Source organism: Stylophora pistillata, chromosome 2, assembly GCF_964205215.1.
Source record: "Stylophora pistillata chromosome 2, jaStyPist1.2, whole genome shotgun sequence".
Classification (NCBI taxonomy): Eukaryota; Metazoa; Cnidaria; class Anthozoa; order Scleractinia; family Pocilloporidae; genus Stylophora; species Stylophora pistillata.
In genome coordinates, this window is record NC_142520.1 from 33,563,609 (window position 1) to 33,587,573 (window position 23,965).

The 23,965-nt window shown below is 37.4% G+C and overlaps 2 protein-coding genes, 1 long non-coding RNA gene and 1 pseudogene across 3 annotated transcripts in view; 2 read left to right on the forward strand and 2 right to left on the reverse strand.

Annotated features, from left to right (window-relative positions):
- Positions 1 to 5,683: 5,683 nt before the first annotated feature.
- Positions 5,684 to 8,092, reverse strand: LOC148739192 (uncharacterized). The gene is made up of 2 exons (XR_015996122.1): positions 8,022 to 8,092; positions 5,684 to 7,349 (listed from the first exon to the last, which is right to left on the reverse strand). It is a non-coding gene; the product is annotated as an uncharacterized LOC148739192 (long non-coding RNA).
- LOC148739193 (uncharacterized) lies at positions 6,080 to 13,952 on the forward strand. The gene is made up of 3 exons (XM_088747263.1): positions 6,080 to 6,393; positions 8,055 to 8,571; positions 13,632 to 13,952. The coding sequence occupies exons 2-3, from the start codon at positions 8,061 to 8,063 to the stop codon at positions 13,823 to 13,825; spliced, it is 705 nt and encodes a 234-aa protein (XP_088603389.1). The 5' UTR covers positions 6,080 to 6,393; positions 8,055 to 8,060; the 3' UTR covers positions 13,826 to 13,952.
- Positions 11,801 to 12,422, reverse strand: LOC148739194 (uncharacterized; annotated as a pseudogene).
- Positions 13,910 to 23,965, forward strand: part of LOC111342108 (uncharacterized) — a 33,092-nt gene continuing 23,036 nt past the window's right edge. The window contains 9 exon segments of the mRNA XM_088749437.1: positions 13,910 to 14,048; positions 15,421 to 16,123; positions 16,901 to 16,997; positions 17,398 to 17,647; positions 18,042 to 18,842; positions 19,164 to 20,397; positions 20,583 to 20,678; positions 21,490 to 21,746; positions 22,330 to 22,597. Coding sequence (XP_088605563.1) covers positions 15,499 to 16,123; positions 16,901 to 16,997; positions 17,398 to 17,647; positions 18,042 to 18,842; positions 19,164 to 20,397; positions 20,583 to 20,678; positions 21,490 to 21,746; positions 22,330 to 22,597 — 3,628 coding nt within the window. The 5' untranslated portion in view covers positions 13,910 to 14,048; positions 15,421 to 15,498.

Sequence of the window (23,965 nt, forward strand, 5' to 3'; positions counted from 1 at the left end):
TCGGACTCGAAGTCGTAGTCGGAGTCGTAAGAGCGCTTATGACCCAGTGAAAATCGAAAAACGGAGTCGTAAGCGGAGTCATAAGCTAGAAGGAATAGCAGGAGGAAGAATCAGAATGTTCCCATTTTCTTCCTATTCCGCTTATGACTCCGTCGCTTACGAAACCTGCATTGTCGGAGTCGGGAGCGGAAGCGGAATAATAAATCAATCACAATGCTCGATTCCAGGCCCGCGAAAGTACAAATTTGGGCGCCAAAGAAAACATGGCGGACGAAGAGCAACTTTGGCTCTTATTAATAACTATTTTGCGCGGGCAGAGACAGTGCAGGAATAATATCGTTCGAAAAAGAAAGAAATTTTGGAATCGTGACATCTATCCACGTCTAGCAACCTAGGAAGAGTATGCTGACCTCGTCTGCGAACTACGATTTGGTGATCGTGAATCGTACTTTCGGTAGGTTCAGTTCGAGTATTTTAACTTTTCATTTCCTAATTTTAGCTTCAAGCTCACACGTTTAAATTTGTTAGGGCTATTTGTGCATTTTGGGAAGATGGAATCGAGGATTGTGATTGGTTTCTTCTTCCGCTTACGCTTCCGACTCCGATAATGCAGTTTTCACTACATCGTAAGCGACAGGATCATAGGCTGAATCGGTGTTCTGCTTCCGTCTCCGTAGGTTTGATTTTCACTAGATCGTATCGCTCCACGCTTCTGATTACCACTCCCACTACGACTCCGTCGCAAGTGAAAACCAGCCTTAAGATAGTTCGTTTCAAGTTCGAGGAAGATTTTCCTGCTTCACCCGACAAATCTCCGCCTGAGAAATTGTCAACAGGCGTAATTCTAAAATTATGGCCGTCATCTTATATTTTAATAGAAGCAGAAGGCTGGGGAGAGAAACAAATTTGTACCAAGGGGGTGAACGATAGTCGACTCTTGCTCAAAAGTAAAGATGCCCAGTTCAATTATAAACAATCGCGCTCGATCGCGCGCGCGACGATAAGACGTCTGCATAGCAGCCTAGGCCGAGGGATTAGTACAAATACTTTCCATCAAATTTTTCCTATCGCGATACCACGAATGACTTTTATTTAAGCTTTCGCTTTGGCAAATACAAATGAATATTCATGTTCAATTAAGAATTTTATATCAATATCTTTGTTGGTAAACAATGTTTTCAATCAAACCTATGAAATGTTAATATTCCAAAAGATGATTCTTTCCTTTAAAAAGTTTTCTTTTTTGTGCATTGGTGTTAACTGAATTATGAAAATGTATTGATGAAGAGTTGTTCACTAATGCCACTATGGCAATTGTCACACATCCACATCTTTTACCCCGTAGCCACCTGTCAAGTGAGAAGTTTTTATGTTCCTGCTTGTTCACATTCAGTATTCCGTTTGCAGTATTGTGAGCAAACTTGATTTGCCTGCATTTAAACAATTTTCTCTCGGTTTTTCTCGGCTGTAAAAAAATTGTGCATGGACCTATTTGCAGACTGCATAAAAGTGGATATTTCTCTAAAGAAAAAATATCCCTAGAATGCCGAGTTATACAAATCGAATAAAGACGTCTTGATACATGATTAGCACCTGGATATGAACTTCATATATTCATTGTATCTGATTTATCATAAAGTGGTAGAGCGCGCTGCACTAGTATAGCAGAGGTCAGTGGTTCGAATCCCGTACAGGCCTGACTTTTTTCAGGTATGATTTTCGCTATTGCATAAATAGCGCTCACTACTGCGAGGATCGTGCATCATACGTATCTAATACCGCAGTTCAAAATATATCAACTTCATATGTTCATTATAAACCCTCTAACATTTCCTCTTAACAACCACAGCAAGGATGAAAACTTGAAGACTACAATGCCCTACTCATTTCAGATATCATACAAACATTCTGAGAACAGATGAAAAGAACAAGGCCAAAATCCACCCAAACTAGGTAAATAACGAATTTATTCCACGGCGGAAAGAGTACATGAAAGTATTGCACCCATGTTATTTCGCGAAAACTCGTCAAAGCTTTCTTTGTTTTGACGTTATGTCCTTGCTGCTAGAAGCTTTGTTTCCTCTGCGATGAACGTAGGAAAATTTCTTCAGGGTAGCCTATATCACAACGCGGGATTCGTGTCATCTCACTTCACTTGCACAAACCGCTGGATCAAAAAACTCCCAATGAAAAAAGGTTCTTTTCCGCACTACTTTCTTTGTTATCTTCTGCAATTGTTTACACGACGACACACGCTAAGTAGCTATAACCTTTTTGCGTCAAAATCGAGGACATCTATCTCTCTGCCGGCTATCTATCGCAAAAGGCTGTGAAGGCCTGCGTGAAAAAATACTGTTGAATATGAAGAATCCGGGTTCTGTCCTTGTGTACCGGTTTACAAGGGAATTACCATTGTTCTTTCTTTGTTTAGGAGTTATCGGTTAGCTATTGTGTATTCTTTGGTCTTTTGTATTGGCTCTTGTGAATCGGTACACGAGGACAGAACCATAATCCGTTCGTCTGCCTACCTGATGGGGGAATAATGCAAAACCTTCCATACCCTACATTTTTTGATAAGTAAATATCACGTTGTGACACCTGTCAATTGAAGAGGAAAAAGCATACGCTTTTGAATAAACAAAAGTACTGGTGTGACAAACACACACGAGTTAACTGATAATGTGATAACTTTCTCGTAAAAAGAAAAATAATGAGAGATCTTAAGGAAAGTATTTTTAATTTCCAAGGAAGATTAATCTTCGAAGATTTACCTCTCTTCCGTTTTAAAATGTAACGCTAAGTCAAATTGAAAGTGAATGCAAATATGTGTTTTGGAGTTGTCAGTCGGCATTTTTGTTTTCTGTAATGGTGCGTGTACACCGGTTTTTCTTCCACCGAATAGCTAAAGTTACCCTGGGAGCAGAGCCTTTTCTTTTCTTCTGCTCTGCTCGCAGGGAAAGCTGTAGTAATTGAAACTCTTTCTATCTAGACACGGGGGAATTTAATGCGATTTTTATTGATTGAATTCCTGCGTTTTCTGCTGTGAAATTTACGGCGAAAGTGAATTTTCGAAGAACTGAAAACTTCGCTCAACGTTTTACAAACGAACAAACTGTGTTCAAAAATTCAGATATTAATGAATGAGAGTCACATTGATTAGCGTAACTGTTAACCGCAACTACCTCTCCTTTTAACTTTGTGTTACTTTTTGTGAAGGATTGTTAGATAAAACATTGTTTTTAGGCCGCGTTTCAATCTTTTTAAAAACAAATTTAGCACCACAAAATTTCATTTATGTCGAAATCAGTGTTTGCAGAAAAACCAAAGGGATTTGAGAGTGTGAGAGAAGAAAGAACCAATATTATTTATCGCCAAAAGGTCGTGACCGAAGTCTTTGCTCAAAAGTTCTCCCCAGCCGGCAAAATGAGATATCTTTGTGCTTGAGAGGTTCTCTAAAGTGGCTCGAGCGAAACGGATACCGCCCGCTCTGTGCAGGCCGGATGGGGAGAATACTGCCCGCTCTCGGAACCAATCAGATTGCACGATTTGTAGAATACCGCCCGCTCACGAACTGAGGATAAAATAATCCTTTGCCATTTTTTTTCGAAGAAAACAGTTTTTTTTTTCGTAATAAAGATAAAATAAATTTCAATTGCACTGCGAAGGAGTAACAAAATAAAAAAAAAAACATTGCAATTATTTTTTATAACAACCGCGGTCACCAACATCACAGAGACCTGATTATCAACTCTCAGAAGCTGTTAAGCCTAAAGGATATCGAACCTCTTCTCAAAGATGACTGCCCTCTAACATTTCAGAATGATGGTTTGACATATTCATAAAAAGCCTTTCAGACATTAGATCCGCACGTTGCGTCAAATCCTACCTGAGAAATCTGTGCGATCCCATATCAAGTAGCTTCGGCGATTCTAAGTGTGCAGCCTTTATGTTTGGAAGCTCGAGTTCCATATAACTCTTTCAAAACATTTAATTGTTTTTATTAAGGTTCCGTGACCAGTAATTACAAATGTGAAATATTCCAGCATTAAAGAAAATATTGTTTTTTTTTTTTTTTCAGTTAAGCGTGAATGAAAGTTGCACGAAAATGAATTTCTACTTTAAATTGGAATTTCGAAAATGGTTGCATGTGTTTACCATCTCATACATAGCCACACCTCAATTACAGCATAACGTGAAACAGTAGCGTTGAGTTCCAAATGGAAATTACAAATGTTTGCCGTCGCGGTTTCTGTTAGCAGACGACGCAAATTTTGGGGATTGCTCGTTATTATTATTATTGTTTTGCAAAGGACGGCTAAGAAATGTAAAGAGATGTAAAACGCACGTGCTGCGCCATTCTGCCAATTAAATCTTTTGTTTTTTCACGTCCTTGCTGTCACCCTGGTGGTTTGCTTAAGGTCCCTGTTGTTGGAAAGACGCCCTGTAGACAAAAATTACAACCCAAATGGGAACACCTGTGCGGCGCTAAGTTATAAAGTCCTGGAGATATCACTTCTCAGAGCAGAAAAGGAGTATGATAAATCATGCAAGTTCAAATTTTTCTTCTCATACCATTTATAACGTCCAAAATATATTTTTAACATTTATTCAGTTATCAACAATTGAGAGAAAAGTTGCTACGAATCATTAATCCAGAGTCAACCTCAAATTGCATGGCGCTATCAATTGCTTTTTATTTATTTTGAAGTTAGTCTTAAAGACTACTCCTCTACTTAAGATATACCGAATAGGTCAAGTTTTTTTCATTTGATCTGTTTAAAGGCACAACAAAGCCCTCAAACTTCGAAGGAAAGTAGATTTAAAGCATAACTCAACCATCATAGCGTTACAACAAATAGAGGCCTTCTATGAAAATCAAAGTAAATATTTTAAAGAGTCTACTTCTAGCTATCATTTTTTAATGATAGAAATTTTGGTCATGTTTTACAACGGTGCGATTTTGGAAGGCGATATTTACGATATTTCACGGCCACAATTGACAGAAAAAAATTCTAAGAAACAAGACTTCTTATCAGTGAGAGAATGAATAAAGTGCAGCACAAGGCTTTGTAAAGTTAAGCTGAGATCAAAGAGTCTATTAAGTTTTCGTTCCTTTTTTTTAATTCTGTAGCTGTGCAAGTTTTATAAAATGATGTCGACTTGCTTTTTTGGTTTTCTGCAATAGCTTATAGTCAGATTAATTAATATAAGAACTGGTCTAAAGTATCTCTTGAGCAACAATTAAGAAATCAAAGTTTTCGCAGATGTTGCTTCGCAAATGAAGTCGTAGAAAGCTCTAGATCTAGAAAGTCGATAATAAGAAAAGCCATCTGAAATTCTGTTATTCTCTTGCCACATTTCAAAATTTTAAAGGTTTTCTGCCACCTGTGTGGAACAGTTATGCCACATTCACGTCTAAGGGGCCGAACGTTTAACTCTTGAGGGGGGTGGGGTGGGTGATTTTGAAAAAAAAAAATAATGCAAGCGCTTGTTGGAAGAAAAAAATTGCTTGCAGCCCAAATGTAACAGAAAAAAAAAGAGCATTTAGAAAGGAAAAAAATATCCTGCACAGCTGATTGCTAGAAAAAATTTCTTGATGACCAGAAATCATCCACCAAACCCGTCTCAATAGTTAAATGGTCGGCCCCTAATGTGCTTCCTTGAAAACTAAAATTTCTAGATGTGAAAAAGAGAATTTTTATTATCAATTAAAGTTGTTTGATAAGGTGTGATGTAAAGATCACGTTTTGAATTTGTCGATGTAAAAAAGATCCTCTCTCTGTTAGTTAGAGTTTAGCAGAAAATAACAAATTGGGAAACCGAGTAACCAATCTGTTTAAATATATTGTCTTTCCGCTTCCCAAAAGTTTCAATCACGTTTCCTGCCATTTTTTACCGCGGAACACACCCCACACCTGTTTGTTATGATGAATTTCATACGCTTGGGTAAGTTTTTATTAGTCTTTAAGTTCGAAAAATTTAAATTTATCAAATATTACTTTGATACCTTCTGAAAAATCGATTAACTAGCGGAGATAACACCCACCCGCCCACCCTTGTTCTAGTCTACCTATGCATCCCCTTCTTCGCGTCAATGCTCAGTCGAATGACGTATGAGATAGTCTCCCTCGCAGCCGTTATTAGTGTCGTCACGCAACGCTCCTCCCCACGAAGGGCTCCTCACATTCGAACAACATTCCTTTCCGCGGGAGGAGCGTTGCGTGACGAGACTAAAAACGGCTGCAAGGGTGTAGTAATGTGAGAAGGATCGTGATGTCAATCGAAACTAATGTAAGAGTTGGGGAGTAACGAAGGGCTGAACAGAAAGATTGACTACAATCTTTCTTTGATTTCGCTATTATTTGCAGCGGTTGTTGTTCACTTTACTGAGAAGTAAGTTTTATTTTCAACACAGGTTTGAATTTAACCTAAAGGTTAAGTGTAGCGAGCTCGAACTCTTCGCTAGATCGAGCTGAAGTCATTTTCCCCAAGTGTTTGTTTTCCCGTCATTTCCCGTCGGTTTAAGCTAATTCTCTGGTATCTCCAATAGTATATCTTTCCCTTTGCATTTTAATTTTATTGGATTCTGATCTGTAGTTCATACTTTAGCGACGCCCTTCAAATGCAGAGCACTCTCGACATCGATCTTGGAGGATCTTGATAAGCGATCAGTCGGCGTTCAGTAACAGCCGGGTTGAAGTAGAAACTCTAAGCAACAGGAAAAGGAAAACAGTGATTGTTAAGTTAAGATAGCCTTTGTAATGGGAAAATTGATATGGAAAGTACGGGAGAAACTGTTTCTGATCGTGTTGACGTCAATCAGCTCTCGTCGTCATAATTATTCTGTCCGATAGTTGTTGAACGTCCAGTTAAAAGTTTTACACAATGAGCAATAAAAAATTAAGCATTTGAAATGATGACAAAATTTTCGCTTAATTCCACGGATCGTACTTGATTTTACCTGAGAGAAGTTAGAAATGAACTCGAAACCGCCAAGGTTTGTAAAATAACAAAATGAATGCATGTTCGATTTGATTCAGTTTATTACCCCCTTTATTCTTTTATGGGAGAGTTGGCTGTACTAAATGTGTTCTTAATCACTGTCCTTTCTTTATTGATAGTTATATATTTTTTCTTTTACCATTCCCTAGTTAGTTATACTTTAAGCATAAACAAAAAATTATTACCAATTCTCTATCATCTTTGAAATTATGTTTATTACACCAACCACATCATTACGTTACATAACATGTGCAGCAATTAACTGTTGGTGATTTAGATTTTATGCAAGACGTGTCTTGAATTGAAAATTGTGGTCTCAATAGCAGACAAACTCTGGCTGACAAACTCTATGAAAAGAAAAGAAAACAAGAAAAGCCCTCTTTTGATTTTTTTGTAATACAAACAATGAAATATGTAAGATAGAGAAGGACTTATCACATCAGTTTCTATTAAAGAACAAGGAACATCTTCTAATTAATTCACGGTGTCAGATGCAAATAAAAGTAACTTAAAGAGGATAAAATAAAATAATAGGTCTGAAAATAGCTACTTGCTCTGATTATTTTCAGCTTAAAAATCATTCATGTTTTGGTTTATATTATAACTGTCTAAGGTTATCGCATAAAAACATAACTAGCCATGCATCTGCACAAATGATTTCTTTCCTGTTGGATATTAATGTTTTCAATAAAAGTAGTCTGTATGTCCTTGTAAAATCAGCTTTGAGAACTCTGTGTTAAAATTCAAATATTTTTCTGGTTCACAATAGCCTTGCTGTTAACATATAGAACTCAAGTACTTGTATATGACCAGAAAAGAGTTAAACAAAAAGACTTAAGTGAAAATGTCTGACATGAAAATAAATAACTAGAGCTTTTACAGAGTGTTGAAAAGAATACTGAAGGGTGGATAGCTTCCAAAGATTACTAAGAAAAATAAATCATTCGCTTGGTTAATTTTTTGCCATTTTTGGTTCAGGTTATAATACCAATGAAAGCAACTTAGTTTAAGTTACTCACCTTTAGTGATAGCTTGTATTTTTGTTCTGACAGTTTCCTATGAACAAAATGGCATTCCTTTCTAATGAAGAATTAAGAAGAAAGGTGAAAACATCTTTTGGAAGAAAGAGTTTAAATCTCAAATGGCACTGTTTGCACGAATTTCCCGCAGCTGTGCTCGAATTGACTGAGTTGAAGGAACTCGACCTGTCATGGAATAAACTTACAACAATACCTGAAAATGTCGGAGAATTAAAGAATCTTACAGTACTTAACATGAGTGGAAACCAGCTGTCTGTATTCCCTGAAAGTTTGACACAGCTGAAGAAACTCAAAAGGCTGGACATCTTAAAGAACAAACTAACCACTATCCCTGATGCTATTGGTGAGATGGTGAGACTAGAGGGACTGGATCTGAGTTACAACCAGTTGAAAGTGTTGAGTCCAGCCATAAAACAGCTGAAGAAACTCAAAAAGTTGTCTGTGCGAGGGAATCCTTTTACAGTTGAAGGAATGAGAAGTGTTATGGAGCTGGAGAATAAGATTTACAGAGTATATTCAGATGTCCCAGGTGAGTAAAGGAAATTCCACTTCACATTAATGTTGTGACATGTGGATTTACTAAATAGGCCATTTGACAGTTGTGTACTTAGTTGCCAAGCCTTTGATCCAGAGTGAGGCTGAAGGTTACCTTGTTGTCATAGAGACCTGTATGTACTAAGCATGATAACAAAGTGATTTACATTTGAAAGGCAGCAAGGTTGGTATCTTAACAAGGTCAACCCTGGCCTCACTCCCATTCAAAGGCTTGGCAACCAAGCACACAACTGTACAATGGCCTATTAGTTCTAGTGGTTGAATTGCAAGTGGTTATGTTGCTTGTTACTGATAATTAAAGGCAGCTGGCAATTATAGTTCCATAATAAAGCCTGAGAAGAATATGAAGTAAATATATTGTAACAGTTATACTGTGTGATTGAGCATAGTTGGCATCACTTTAGAAATACTTGATATTTCTATTGGAAGTCTTAGATATATTTTGAGAAGCTTTATGTTAACAACTCAGCTGACCTTGAAATTTAAGTCCAGCTAATGTTTATTAGTATATGCTAAAACAGTGGATAGTGTTAAAGGCGCGCTCTGATTGGCTAGTCAAACTCTGAATATCCTTTGCTATTTACCTCCGAGCAACTCAGGAAAAAATGGCGTCCCGGTTTGCATCCGTGACAAGCCAAGAAATCACTCAAATTAACGAAGGTGGTGTATATTATCTCACTGTTTTAGTATATACTAAAACAACTATTCACCTCAGTGTCGGTGGTTAGCGGTGGATATTTTCCTTGCCGCTTCGCGGCTCGGTAAATATCCACCACTAACCACCTCCACATTGGTGAATAGTTGTTAAATATAATTTGATAGAGAATTGAGGAAGGATAAAGTTTCCTGCAAATAATTTTAAAGTAAGGAATTGTTGTTGGGATTTTTGCTGTCTATTTGACTGGACTTTAGGAATTAGGATTAAGTTTTTTGAAAATTGTTTCAAAATTAGGAATTTCCATAATTGGTTTATTTAAACTTAATATTTGATTTGAATTAAGAAAGGGTAAAGTTTATTACAAATCATTTCTCATTTAGGAATAATTTAGTTGTAATTTCTGCTTTCTATTGGATTGGAATTATAATTAAATACTCATAACTACAATATTAAGCTCATAAAGAATAAGAAAGATGGTAAGGTTTGAGCTTGATAAAGAAATGCAGAAAGATGTTTATTTGTCTAGTCACAAAGATGGGACAAAGAGAAAATTATTGAGTACCCATGAGGAATCAAACCTCTGACCTTCGGATTCTGACTCTGTGGTAAGCAAGGCCCATTACGAAGTTTGTATATGATACACGTCTTGCATACTGCTAAGATTGGCAGTGCTGAATCATCATAGTTTTGTAGAGAATAAGAAAGATGGTAAGTTTCACTAGACACAAAACATCTTTCTGCATTTCTTAACTGAGATCAAAGCTCTTGGTATTTCATTTCATTAATGGAAAACCCTAAAAGCCGAAATGGGGAAATAGCAGAATGGCGGAAATGCATGAATAATAATAAACCATTATGCATGTAAGATAGCTGCATTTTCACATTGTAAACCTGTTCAGTCGCATTTTGTTATGCTAAATTTGCCATGAGTTTTAGTTGCAGCATAAAAAGTCGCACAGCATGTGAATACTAACTTGACGTACAATATTACAGTAAACTATTGTAACTTTGATACATTTCCTGGTCACGTCTGCATTGATTTCATAAAACAAAAATATCTCAAATGCTTGTAAATGTGAGAACATGACAGGAACATTTTCAGGCTTCTCAAAATATAATGCTGTTCAGCCCCAACTCCAAACTTAGACTAGCGTGAGAGCAAGCCCACATTATGAGCCCTTCAATATGAGCGTTTCTTCGTCCATGAAGAAGTTTTGCGCATTGAGTAACACTAGGTGAAGAGGGGTTTGCAGGGGGTCACATGCATGGTCATTTCTCATGGTGTGAAAAGACAAAAGAAAGTTAGCTGAGGGAAGCCATCAAGAAGAATTTGAAGAATTTCTTTGCAACCTGGTGTCCAAAACACCACCATTCTCTTTCCCGAAAATAATATCCAAGAAGACCCTGGCAGATAGATCGTTTAGTTGTGCCGCCCCTAGACTTTGGAATCTGCTTCCTACCACAATAAGATCTATTTCCAGTTTAGATATTTTTAAAATTAGAATTAAAACTTTTTTATTTGATAGGGCATTTCATTCGTTACTATAGTTGTTATGATTACATTGCATTAATGATGAATTATTTTATTTATTTATTTATTTATTTATTATGGAATTTTAGAATTGTAATTTTGAACTTCTATTTTATTTTTGATTTAATATTTATTGTAAGGCGCAGTTGAATATTTTTATAGAAACTGCGCAGTATAAATTTAAATTTAATTAATTTAATTAATTCACCCATGAAATTTATGGCTTCATATCCGTGAAAGAAATGTTAACTTTCTGGACAAAAAAAAAAAGGCCATTTAACTAATCTGTCTAATTTGCACGGTGAGAAAAGATCCTGTCAGGAGAACCCCACTAACTCGAACATGGCGAACTCAAAACCCCCCGTTACTTGGACTTACTCAAACAAGACCCAATTTCCCTTGGATATGACCCCATTTTTTCAGATGGAAACGCGTACAATATTCAGATAATTTGCAAAGTTGGAGGCAATTTACTGCATGCTGCATGCAATAGTGATCCGAGTTAACCACCCTCTCATTTTTAGAAATTAGCTTTTCTATTACAGAAAGACAATTGCTGGTTTGAACCTTTTCCAACTCTATCTGATAAGGGTACTTCAAGTCTGGATTGATAATGATGAACAATACCATCCCCAGGGCCCAGATATCAACAGCCTTTAGGTCCAGTAAGGACAGAGCTGATCCGTTCTGGTAAAATCTTTCTGGTGCATGATAAGCAGGCATTCCAGGGGCAAGGTTGTTCATAACCATGTGACACACATTTTGTTTGGTTAATAGTCCATTTTACAGTTGTGTGCTTGGTTGCTAAGCCTTTGAATGGGAGGACATGAGACTAGGGTTGACCTTATTATGATACAAACCTTGCTGCCATTCAAATGTAAATCACTTAGTTATCATGCCAAGTAGATACAGGTCTCTGTCACAACAAGGTCACCTTCAGCACTCTGAATCAAAGGCTTGGCAACTAAGTACACAACTGTAAAGTGGCCTATTGTGGATAAGCTTTCTTCAAAATCAACAATTAAGCTTGCAAAGTATCAGCCTAGTTTGAAAAGCCTGGTCAATTTCTTGGCTGTCTTTTAAAGTGCAATAATGATGGTTGGAGACCAGTATTTTGGCAGGCTTTATATCACAGTGGATAATCCCAAGGTCATACAAATGTGCAAGCCCTGTTGCCATTTGGAGGAAGATCTTTTCTTGAAGAAGAAATTGGTTGATTGCCTTATTAATATGAATATATTGTGAAAGTCAGTCCGGACTGCTAACAATTTTTGAGCCACCAAAGGGAGTGAAGTTGAAAAATAAATAGTCAAGCAACATTGCACACGGTTCCATGCACACAGCTTTAAACCTAACAGTAGGTTCACTTTTACTTCCATGGAGTATTTTCACTTCTTTGAGAAGAAGACTCTTTTCCTTCTCGTCCTCACCTAATAGCTTCTTGATTATGACCTCAGAATTGTTTCACGCCATGCACAAGAAGCAAACCATAGTATCCTTGACTAAAGGCCTCTTCTTTGTCTGGCAACTGCTTCCATGCGAATAATGGTAAACCATGACAACCCAAAGATCCATCTGAATTACACTTCCCTTTCAGGAAGGGCAATTTAAACAACACAGAGTTGATGATGATAATTTATCTTTAAAGAAGAAATGTGCTGGAACAAATCCTCTCAAATATAGATTTTTTCACAGGATAGTTGATTAATGGAATCTTTTGCCCTTTGATACTCATAGAGCAGCAAGTGAAAATAGTTTTTAAGGCAGGTGTTAAGAAGTATTTAATGGATAATATGTCTAATTAATATCTTCCATGGAATTTTTATAATAATTATTTCTAGTTTAAAACAATGTAATATATTTTTAGCCTATTTAACTTTGGTGATCTGTTTTCATATGGGGTCCTGGACTCCTTTAAGGATTATCCATATGGCGTTTCTTCTCTTTTCACTCCTACTTTATAGCTTTATTTGTTTCAACAGAGCCATTAAATTGTAATAAATAAATAAATAAAATGATTTGCAATTTGTTGAGGAAGAGAAGAAGATTAATCCCCTTAACGAATTGGGGGAAAGAACCTTTTGCTTTGTTGAGGAAGTTTATTTCTTCAACTGATATGTAAGCTGTAAATTTCATAGTAGGGTGCTGGTGTTTTGGACACCTGGTTGCAAAGAAATTCTTCAAATTCTTCTTGACAGCTTCCTTCTGCTAACTTTCTTTTGTCATTTCACACCATGAGAAATTCCCACCTGCATGACCCCATGCAAACCTCTCTTCACCTAGTGTTACTCAAGGCCTAAAACTTATTCGTGGATGAAGAAAGACTTGTATGGAAGGGCTCCTAACAAGGGCTTGCTCTCACGCCAGTCTAAGTTTGGTCATGTGCATTATCGTCGTGGGGATGCATGAGCCATGGGCTTGGGTGTCTTTGAACAAAATTTGTACAACATGTCTTAACATCCGTTCTTTGTTTTAGAATTTGGGGTCATTTTTCGCAGTTCTGTGTTTTAGGATTTGGGATGATTTTCCCCCGCCCTGCCATTCTGCTGTTCCACTGTTCAGGCTTTTGGGGTCACCCATTTTTAATAGTCATTGTGTATGTGTTTACCAAACTCACCAATGCAGTGACTTTTACATGTATATACAATCACAGTTTCTAAATTTGTACATGATACACATATAAACAAATTGAATTATCTACTTCTACACCCCTGTAAGCTTGTTTCAGATTGTTTTTTAAGCTTATGAAAACAGAAAGTGCTTTTCCTTTAGGTTTAATATAACTATGACTTCATCTGATTAGACCTTCCTTTGGCTCAATCATGACTACTTTTTTTTTAATTAGACCTTCTGTATGAAGAAGGAGCAAAAGGTAGCAAAGCACAGTTGGCTTATAAAAGAGCTTTGAAAGATGGATGTGTAAAGGTTTACCGTGGTCGTATTATACTGGTTGGTCAGGATCGTGCTGGTAAAACCAGTTTGAAAAAGAGTCTCTTAGGCCTTCCATTTGACCCTAAAGAACAGAGTACTGAGGATTGAAGTGGACCCTTCAAAGTGTGAAATTGCTGTTGACCAAGCTGTAAAGAACTGGAAGTTGACAAGGGAGAGGAAACCAGGACTGTTGGAATGTTCAAAAGATGTAGCAAGGAATGTAGCTGACAGAAGGTGTGAACCATTTACAAAGAATTTCCACAGTGACGCAGTTGATGGAGGAAAACTATAATTAAAGGATAAAGTTGGAGATGTTTTCAAGTCAAAGCAGGTTTGAGAGTTTTGGAAAGTGTTGAGAATTTTATATTACAACTGTTTTTGCTTTAAGGAGGGCCAGAAGAGGAATGAAGGAAGAAAGGAAGGAGGAGGAGGAGGGAGTAAAGCAGCCAAAGCCTCATGAGAGTTAAACATGTGTATTATTTTTTCAAATAATGAATTGGAATGAAAACTTGATTTTCTTAAAATTCTTTCCTTTATGAAAATTCTAATCTGAAAAACACTTTCTTACATTTAAGTTATGTCTGCAACAGTCTGTTTCTTTAGAAGTTTGTTAAAGTGTTTAGATGACAGAGTTAAACATCTTATTTAGACAACAAGTGAGGAAGAATGGCTATAGTTATTATTTTTTTAAAATCTTGACTGAAAGCAAAACTTTTACCATAGCAAATAGAGGCATTTTTTGATTGTTCCCTTCTTCTCTTCTGGCATTTTTCAATTGCTTTTCCGGTGGTGTCTTCATTAAACTTTAAGGTATTTCCTTATTTTCTTTTTTTCAATAGTATAGCCATTTTTAGTGTTATCTATTTTTTAAATTGTTTTGTTCATGTAAATTTTTATACTCATATATAATTTACTCATTTTTGTTACAATATTGTGACTGAAAAATCCTTATGAAGAAGCTTCAATGAATGTATGTAATGTTATGTTATGTAACTTCAATCTTTTGTTTACCAAAGCAAAGCAAAACAAATTAGGCTGACTACATTGAATAACAAAAGCAAAAGACAAACTTTTCATTACACTTTTTTTTGGTGTGTAATGCAAAAAATGTGCAAAGGTTTTGCATGTGTGTTGGCTAAGTTATTAACCTCTGCCCTGTACTGTATGCGTTAATCTGTACAATTAAGTTTCTGTCTGACTAAGGGCTATACTACACTTGGAGTGTCAGCTTTAGAACTGTTTATTGTAACCACTTTACATCTTCAACTCAGTTGATAAAACTAAGTAGTCTTGTTATACCACCCCTTACTAAAGTAGTATGTTACAATATGTTATCAATAGCTCGTTATTTCATGAGTCACCTGACACTTGATTGTGATATAATGACCGCATGATTCTTCAGTGAGTGTATTGAGATCCTCACGTCATTCTTTAGACATGCTTGATCACGACAACCTAAAAAATAAAGCTTTGCTGTGTCTCATCAAGAACTGTCTCCTACATCTCCCGATAGTAGACAAACAGCACGTGTTACACAGTACAACAGCTTTTTTAGAAACTTACCCCCTTAAGATTATTGTAGACTGAGCTGGTCATAGTCTTTTAGCATTAAGCATATAATTTATACAATATACATAATATAATACACATATATCTAGGTATACTTTCAGTGAGCATATTGTCTTATCTAATTCTCCATTCAGGTTGAGGAGGATGACGGTTCCACAGATGTTCTGCAAAACAATGGCAATGAACATTCTACCGAATGCAAAGGTGAAAACATGCAAGCTGAGCCTGATGTGATAATTGATGTTGCTCAACCTCCTGATACTGTGAAGCATGTTCATCAGTGGTTGGAGTATGCCAAAGGCAATAGCATCAAAAGTGCTTTACTCAGAGAAGAATCCTATGTTATGATGGATGTGTGGGACTTCGCAGGGCAGCACCTGTACTATGCCAGCCATCCTATTTTCTTTTCACAGCGAGCTCTCTACATATTGGTGCACAATCTAAGCAAACCTTTGGATGCCTTAGCTGAGCCCTGCTTGAGACAAGGGAGTGATGATGTGAAGTTGGAAAACCCTAACCATGAAACAAACATGGAGAATTTACTGTCATGGCTGGCTACAGTACATAGTGTTGCCCTGGCTACTGATGACACAGATGATGATGCACAACCCAAGCTGCCCTACCTCCACTCCCCAGTGTTCATTGTTGGCACACATGCTGACAAACCAGTTGAAGACATAACAGTAGTAAAGAAACAAATAAAGGAGAGAATTTCTGGTATGGAATATGAGAAGCATGTGGTCAGACCCTTATTCTGCATTGACAACACCCAGAGACCAAATTTGATAAAAATATTAATGAAGAAGATTGGAAAACAGAGAGGAAAAGATAAAGCAGGTAAGATATTTGATTTCATTATAAAGGTAAATAATCTGATCCTACCAATGTGTCGGCCAACGTGCACACACCACTAATTTCATTTTGCATCCTTATAACCATAAGTTACTTCCAGTAATTGTTGACTTTATATTTGCATAATAGCCTGTTTTTGAGTCAATTCCAAGAACACTTGATTTGTAGCAATTTTTGTATCTGAAAGCCCATTTGGTAGATGGTTGACAAGCATTGAGCATACAATAATTATTAGCAGAATCACATTTGTTACATGTAATTCAGCAGCTGTGTTGTGCTTCATTATAATTCTGAATACACACAGATGGATGCACAGAACACTCTAGTGGGATTTGTAGAGGGATTAAAGGATACTGCCCTGGTTGAACGAGTTAGGACTTATAGTGGAAGAAAGTCAGAGTTGTTTTTTTATAACCTGCATACTGCATAGCTTTTGCTGATGGATCCATTGATTTCAGAGTATATGGAATAAGGAACAGAAGACCTAAATGTAGGGACTTGAAGAGATTATATTATCTTAGCTATGTTGTCACCCATAAAATCTATGCATAGCTTTTGCTGATGGATCCATTAATTTCAGAGTACATGGAATAAGGAACAGAATACCTAAAATGCAGGAACTTGAAGATATTATCATCTTAGCTATGTTGTCATCTGTAAAATCTATGCAATCATACAAGTATAATACTAACTTAATGCTCATTGTAAGCACATGTTTCTGTGTTGTATTCCTTTGAATTCCTTTCAAAATATATCCTGTAGAACAAGAAGGAAGAGTAGATAGTATAAATGAATTACAGAACACAATCCTGGAGGTGTTGAGGCAGGAGCCTTATATGGGGGAGAAAATACCAGTCAGGTAAATAAAAAGCACAATTTATATGGAAAAGTCCAGTTATGCACTTCAGAACCAATGTTTTCCTCAAACAGGCACAATAAAATCTTTAAATGGTACACAGTGTACTCAGCATAACTTTATGTACAGGTAAAGAATAAAAAATATCCTACCACCACTAGTTTAAAGTGATTTATGATTCTAAAAGATGAAAAAATGTTATTGATATTTGATAAGGCACAGTTCTTTGAATTGACATTGTTTGTTGCAAAAAATACCATGTCTGTTATATTTGAAAGTTGGAGACAGTATTAGGCAATACATGTATAAAAACTCGAGGACTTTTAAAACATTCATGTCTCAGTGAATATAAGACCCAACTTTATGCCATAATACAATTTATAGGTATTCTGTTGCTTTCTAGGTGGTTTTTGTTTGAAAAGGTGATTGAAGCGTTGGTGGCTAAACAGATTTATCACAGAAATCTGAAACAACTTGAACACTATGCAAGGAAAGATTGTTTCATGGAAGATGAAAAAGAGTTTGACGCCATGATCAGTTTTTACCATAGCCAGGGGATGATAATCAAGCACCGCAGTACAGTTTTACTGAAAGCTCAGTGGTTGATTGATCTGTTCAAGCAGCTGATAACCATACCATCTTTCAATAAACAGGTGAAAAAAATTACTTTCAGATTTTTAAGGCTAGCTTACTTGGAAAATGTTGTTCAATAATTAAGACTAACAGAAATCTAAGAGTGATACTTCTTTTTGGAGAAATAGATAATCTATGCAACAGCTGTGACTCTTTAATCTTTACAACTGTACATTTACCTTTTGCAGCTTTTCAGGCCATCAATTGCAAGATACTTGAATTGATTTCATAATTTTTATTTACACAAGTGATTACTTCTTTTCGCTAACACTAATTGGCCTCTGTCATGGTTAATAACTACTAGTATTCATCTTTAAGCGGCCGAAAATACAAAATTGCCCATTAAGAGTTTAATTTCCAATCATTTCGGCCTTTCTTATCTGGAATTGCTTTTTTTTTCCCTGTATTTTAAAGAATCCCCTACATGCTCAATACTGGCGGGAACTTGAAGGGAATGGCATCCTCAGCATGGAGCATGTTGATCATGTGTTCTCCAACTTTTTTGGACAAGGCATCATCAAAGAAGACATCTTAGACATAATGGAGCAATTTGGTTTGATCGCTAAGTTCTCAGTTTCTCCAACTGATGTGAAGTACTTTGTACCAGCTCAGCTGAAGTCATCGCCTGAAGAACTCTGTAAGATGAAACCATCGTCAGCAGATCCCTGTCCATTGTATCTCCACTTTGTCCATGGCTTTGTCCCTCATGGTCTCTTCTTACAGCTTGTCTCACAATCCATTCGTTGGTGTTCAAGGACATGGCCCACGCATCAACCTACCCTGTACGAAAATGGAGCATGGTTCATCATTGGGAAAGATATTCATGACTTTGTCCTCATATGCAATACAGGATTTGTGAAGGTAATCTTGAGACAAAGAACACAAAGTCATCAAGTTGTAGGACAGACCTCCGCCGAACTAGCAACTGTTGTTCGTGAATTTCTTGAAGACACCCTACAGAATTTGTCACAAGAAATGCCATACCTGAGGGGACTGCAGTATAGGCTGTGTGTTGCATGTCCTTACTGCCATCAAGGGGCAGAAGAACCACGTCGTGCATGCTCAGACCACGTTAAAACCACGTGCACACATGAGAACTGCTACCATCTCATTGATGCAAATGAAGGCAAAGCAGAAATATGTAAAAGAAAACTTGGGGACAAAGTACTTCCTTGCTGTGGATTGGAGAAATGGTTTTTGAAAAGAAGAAGGCAGGTATGATCGATTAAAATGATTTTTCAAGTGCAGATTTCTAGCCTCACATTCATCTTTGCAAGTTCTCTCCCCTGTTTTATTTGATTTGGAAATCAAATGTTCAGTTATCAGTGTTGAGAAAAGTAATCTTGAGGGTCTGTCTCTAGTTTCAAATATAAGTCAGAGAAACTTTATGAGAATGAAATTATTTTTGAAGTTTACACTTTTCTGTTTTTCCATGGTTAAGTACTGATCATTATATATCTAAATATATAATCACACACATAAAATGTTGTGTTATCTAATTGTCATAATCCTATATGACGTTTTCTTTTTATTTAGGGTTTATCCTCTTCAAATCTAGCTGCCAAACCTCACGGTGAAACAAGTGAAATTAATCCAATGAAGTCTGAAACGGCATTCAAGGTGACTCTCTTGGGCAGCGAGTGGAGTTCATCAATGGGAGGCTTGTCCACCCTAAACAGACAGCTTGCCATTCTGTTGGCCAAACATCCGCAAGTGGACGTCACTCTCCTTGTCCCACAGTTTGCCTGTTCTGAAGAAGAGAGGAGAATGGCATCGAGTCACAATGTATCCCTGAGAGAGGCAAAAAGACGTCCGGGCTATGCCGACCCCCTTGACTGGCTGGGTGCCCCACCGAGAGATCTTGCCATTGACATAGTACTGGGTCATGGAACAAAGCTTGGTAAACAATCCCAGTTTATTAGAGAATCGCACCAGTGCAGGTGGATACAGGTAGTGCATACTGCACCTGAAGAACTTGGAATGCACAAAAACTACCCCAAGGCTATTTCCAAAGGTCAAGAGAAGAATTTAACTGAAGTGGAGTTGTGTAAGTTGGCAGACGCTGTCATAGCAGTTGGACCAAAGCTAACAGAAGCTTTCTCCCCTCAGCTCCGCTCATGTAAGAGTCACGAAGACATCCTTCAACTGACTCCTGGAACTTTCCGTGAATACTCTGACGTAGAACATGCCCTAAAGGAGAGTAAAAAGTTCAAGGTACTGACGTTTGGCCGTGGTGATCCAGAGGACTTCAGCCTGAAAGGGTACGATATCTCTGCCAGAGCAATAGTTGAACTGAAAGACAGATCTTACTCTCTCATCTTCGTGGGTGCACCTGACGGTAAACAGGATGAGGTTGCAGCGAATTTACTCAAGAGTGGAATTGATAAAAGTCAGCTGACCGTGAGGAAGTTCGTACAGAGTAAAGAGAGATTGAAAGAATTGTTTTGGGAAGTTGATCTCTGCGTGATGCCCTCCAGAACGGAGGGTTTTGGTTTAGCGGCCTTAGAAGCTTTGTCAGCCGGTGTACCCATTCTTGTCAGTGGCAACTCAGGATGTGGTGAAGCATTGTGGACTGTACCTTCAGGCAAATCATTTGTGATTGAGTCTGAGGACCCCAAGGAGTGGGCAAAGGCCATTGCTGCTGTCCGGCAGAAGGAAAGATCAGACCGACTTTATGAGATTCAGCAACTGAAGACTTCCTATGAAGAGATTTACAGCTGGGAGAAACAGTGTGACATTCTTGTGGAGAAGATGCGGGACATAGTTCATGGTGAGAATGATTTGATTGTATTTCAAAGAGTGTTTTTGGGGGCTACTCGGCTTTTGGTCTTCTATAAATCGTCATGAAAAGCTGGGACACCATATAAAAAGAAACTGTTGAACCTGAATAGTAAGCACTTGTTTTATCCTCTTGTTAATTGGTGTAATATTGAAGAAGGTTTTGGATCTTTTTAGCTTCTAAAGGACGAGACACAGGATTCAAAGCTCAGGAGGCCGAAGATGTCGAGACGTCGACTGAAGAACTAGCAGTCGATTCATTACTGACTCCAAGTAAGTAACATAATACTTATAATTCATGGTAATTAATATTTCCAAATAAGTACAGACAGATTCCAAGATCTAACATTTCCACCTTTCTTCAGGCCAGCTTCGTCTTTTCAAAATAGTACTTTTAATAACCTTTTTTTTTTGCACTAAGGTAACATATGTTATTATTTATACCTCTGCAATCTTCGGTGACAGTCTTAAGACTTGTTTGAAAAAATTTGATATTCTTTTACTTCCGATCTAGACGGATGGCTTGGTGTTACATACTTTTTAATCAATTGAAGTCTTTATCCCATTTCACCAGGAAACAAACGTCAATTTCCTGATTCAGGAGGACTAAAAGCGTTCTTTTTCTTTTTCTCAAAAAGAAACCAGACTTTAAAATGCTGTTCCTGTCGAAACCAATTTAAGTTCTATTCACAATTCATTTGTCCTTCAAAAAGTATAGAAGTAGTCTTAAATACCTACGGGAGAAGAAATACATCAGTATCTCTTTAAAGCATTGAATTTTTTTCCAGGATTGAAAGATATGCTAGATTGTAGATATTTTTTGTCTCTACCTCTTCTTCTCTCGATTTTTTATGCAAAATTCGTCCACGGGCAAATAACGAACCCAAAAAGTCATTTGACTGTCAGTGTGTCACTTCAAGGCTCAGTTGTTGGACAAAAGATCGGTTGTTTGGTGGTTAAAGCCCTTCTTTCCCTTTTTAGTGCTCCAAGTTTCTTTTACTAGATTGGGAATTGTTATTTTTGAGCTGACAATTGTTTCGCTTCTTTCATGCAGTAAGATTGATAAAAACTTTGTGTCTTCTAGGTTCTCTCGACCGAATCATCCAGGAACTTCAGCAGATGCAACTCGATGCAAGCAAAGTCAAGAGCAGAACAGATCTGTTATTAGAGCTGAGGAATATTGCATCGGACAAGGGCTTCAAAATATCTGACAATCAAGGGTTAGGAAATTGCATGTTCTATGCCTTGTCTGAACAACTGGAAATTGTTAAAGGAATCAGAATCTTAGCTGGCAGATTAAGACAAACCTTGGTCCAGTACCTCAGGAGTAACCCAAAACTAGTAAGTTGATGTTAGTATGTTTATCAGAATATCTCACGTGATGTTCTTTAAGAGTATGATAGAGGTTAAGTGTGTATACAGGTCAGGGCCTATCCCAGTGTTCACAGCGTGAAGTGACCAGGAGTAGTGCTACTACTCCTGCACGGAATGATGGTCTTTCTAGGAGCTCTGATAGCAGCCAGCTTGTATCCCCTGATGGAAAGAGCCACTGAAAGGTTGAACTTTATTGTTTAAGAGACCACACAATGATGTTGGTTACAGTTGAATTCATTTGTTACTTAATATGGTCTCCGAAGTAGCAGACTTCTACGGTTTTAGTCATTTGAATATTCGGTTTGAAAAATGTCCCCCTTAAACATCCATCAGATAACAATGAATTTCAGTTATACTCTTAATGATGGATCTTTTCTAGCTGTTGTTTTTCTGCTGTTTGTAAAGCCTTGTTGTTCTACCGTAAGTTGCAACTTAAAGGTCTTCTTGTACCTGCGTTCTGATGAAATTACTCGATGACTCGTACTCCACGCGCTCAAGTTTCTATCAACAACCTTCTTTAAGTTTGTTTCTTGAACTGATATTCTTACAGCCGGATGGGACAGATCTGTTTCACTTTGTCCATGGACATCAAACATGGACTGAATACCTGACACACATGGAACAAGATGGCGCTTGGGGTGATCATGTGATTTTGTGTGCCGCAGCAAACTACTATAAAACGTGCATCCATGTGGTCAGCAGTCTACACCTTAGCAATGATGTAATCATTACGCCACATTGTCCAGTTGACGAAAGCAAAGCACTTGTGCTGGGACATATTCGTGAAGTGCACTATGTCAGCCTTCAACCCGCGCAAGGTACAGCCATTACATTTCAATTAGCAATTGTAGTCTTAATTTCATAACAGTGTATTTCGTCTAATGTGTTACTTAGCATCATAAATCTCCCTCTTAACTTTGAGATGACAGTAAATTCAGGCTTTACCCTCAGGGCTTTTTCTCCATTTTCCTCTTCATTCTCTTTCTTTGGTCATTTAACATACGTGATGACGTGGGTGGTTTTCATAAATTTCTTTCCAGTACTAAATGACGCTTAATGGCTCGACTCAGTTTGTAGAATCGAAGGGCGTCATGATTTGATGCAGTTTATTCTCCTTTGCTTTCTAATCGATCTTTTGTTTTTGTTGTTTTTACAGGTTAAAAGACAGGCTATCTACACAGTCATTATACTCGGCTCAGATCTCTGTAAAAGAAAAAAAAAACAAAAAAAACCTGGCCAGTGAGATGTGGCTAAAAGTTTGCCTTGGGCCTAAAGAAGAAACAAAGTCTCTCAGAAGTTTAAAAGTTTTCTTTCGGGAGAAGTCTCTCCCTATAAATTGAGTAGTTGTTACGGTGTGGATAATTCTTTAACAACTGAAAAGCTTGAAGAAAAGATAATACACCGTAAAATATTTCGTTACGTTACTGAAAGCACAAGAAGAAATTTTTTATTTACGTGCGCTTTAGACTGGAAACTGGAAAAGGACAGTGAATTTGAAAACACCCAACTTGAACAATTTACGCGAAATATTCTTGATATCCACGAGGAGCGATAGAGCATTTTTAAATAAAATTCAGTGTATGAAGTGAAGGTTTGAAATATCTTGTTGGTATGGTAGATTTGTTTGCCAAATACTTGCAGTGCTTGTATACGCTTCTTGTAAACGCAGCTGGAGCGGTTAGCGCTTTTAAGTTACAGTAATCACATAAATACTGATTTAAACAAATATGCTTTTTATGACACAATTTAAGGATACTAGCATTTCTTTTTTCCCAATACTCTCCTTAATGCAGCTTCTTTAATACTTATTGTAAATTTCTGAGAAAAAGAATCCAAGAATATCTACGCCTGTTCTTAGACAGCACCCGTGATCATAGCCACACCTTTGACTGGGTATGAGGGACCGGGAGGGAAGATAGAAAACATTTTGAAACGGAGATTTATCGAATGTTCAAGCTAAGTGATAGTTTGTTGACAGCGAAACTAAATTAGTACACCCCTTCCCCCTCATTACTTCCTCTTTTACCCTACCCTCCACCTCTCTCCCCTCATTAATCCCTCTCCCACCTTGCCCTCTCCCCCTCAAGGACTCTTGGCCGAACACTTGGTCAATTACTGTGGGTAAAGATAGCAACGATCAGGAGTAGAAGATCGATGTTAATTCCAATTAGTTCAAAAGCTGGAAT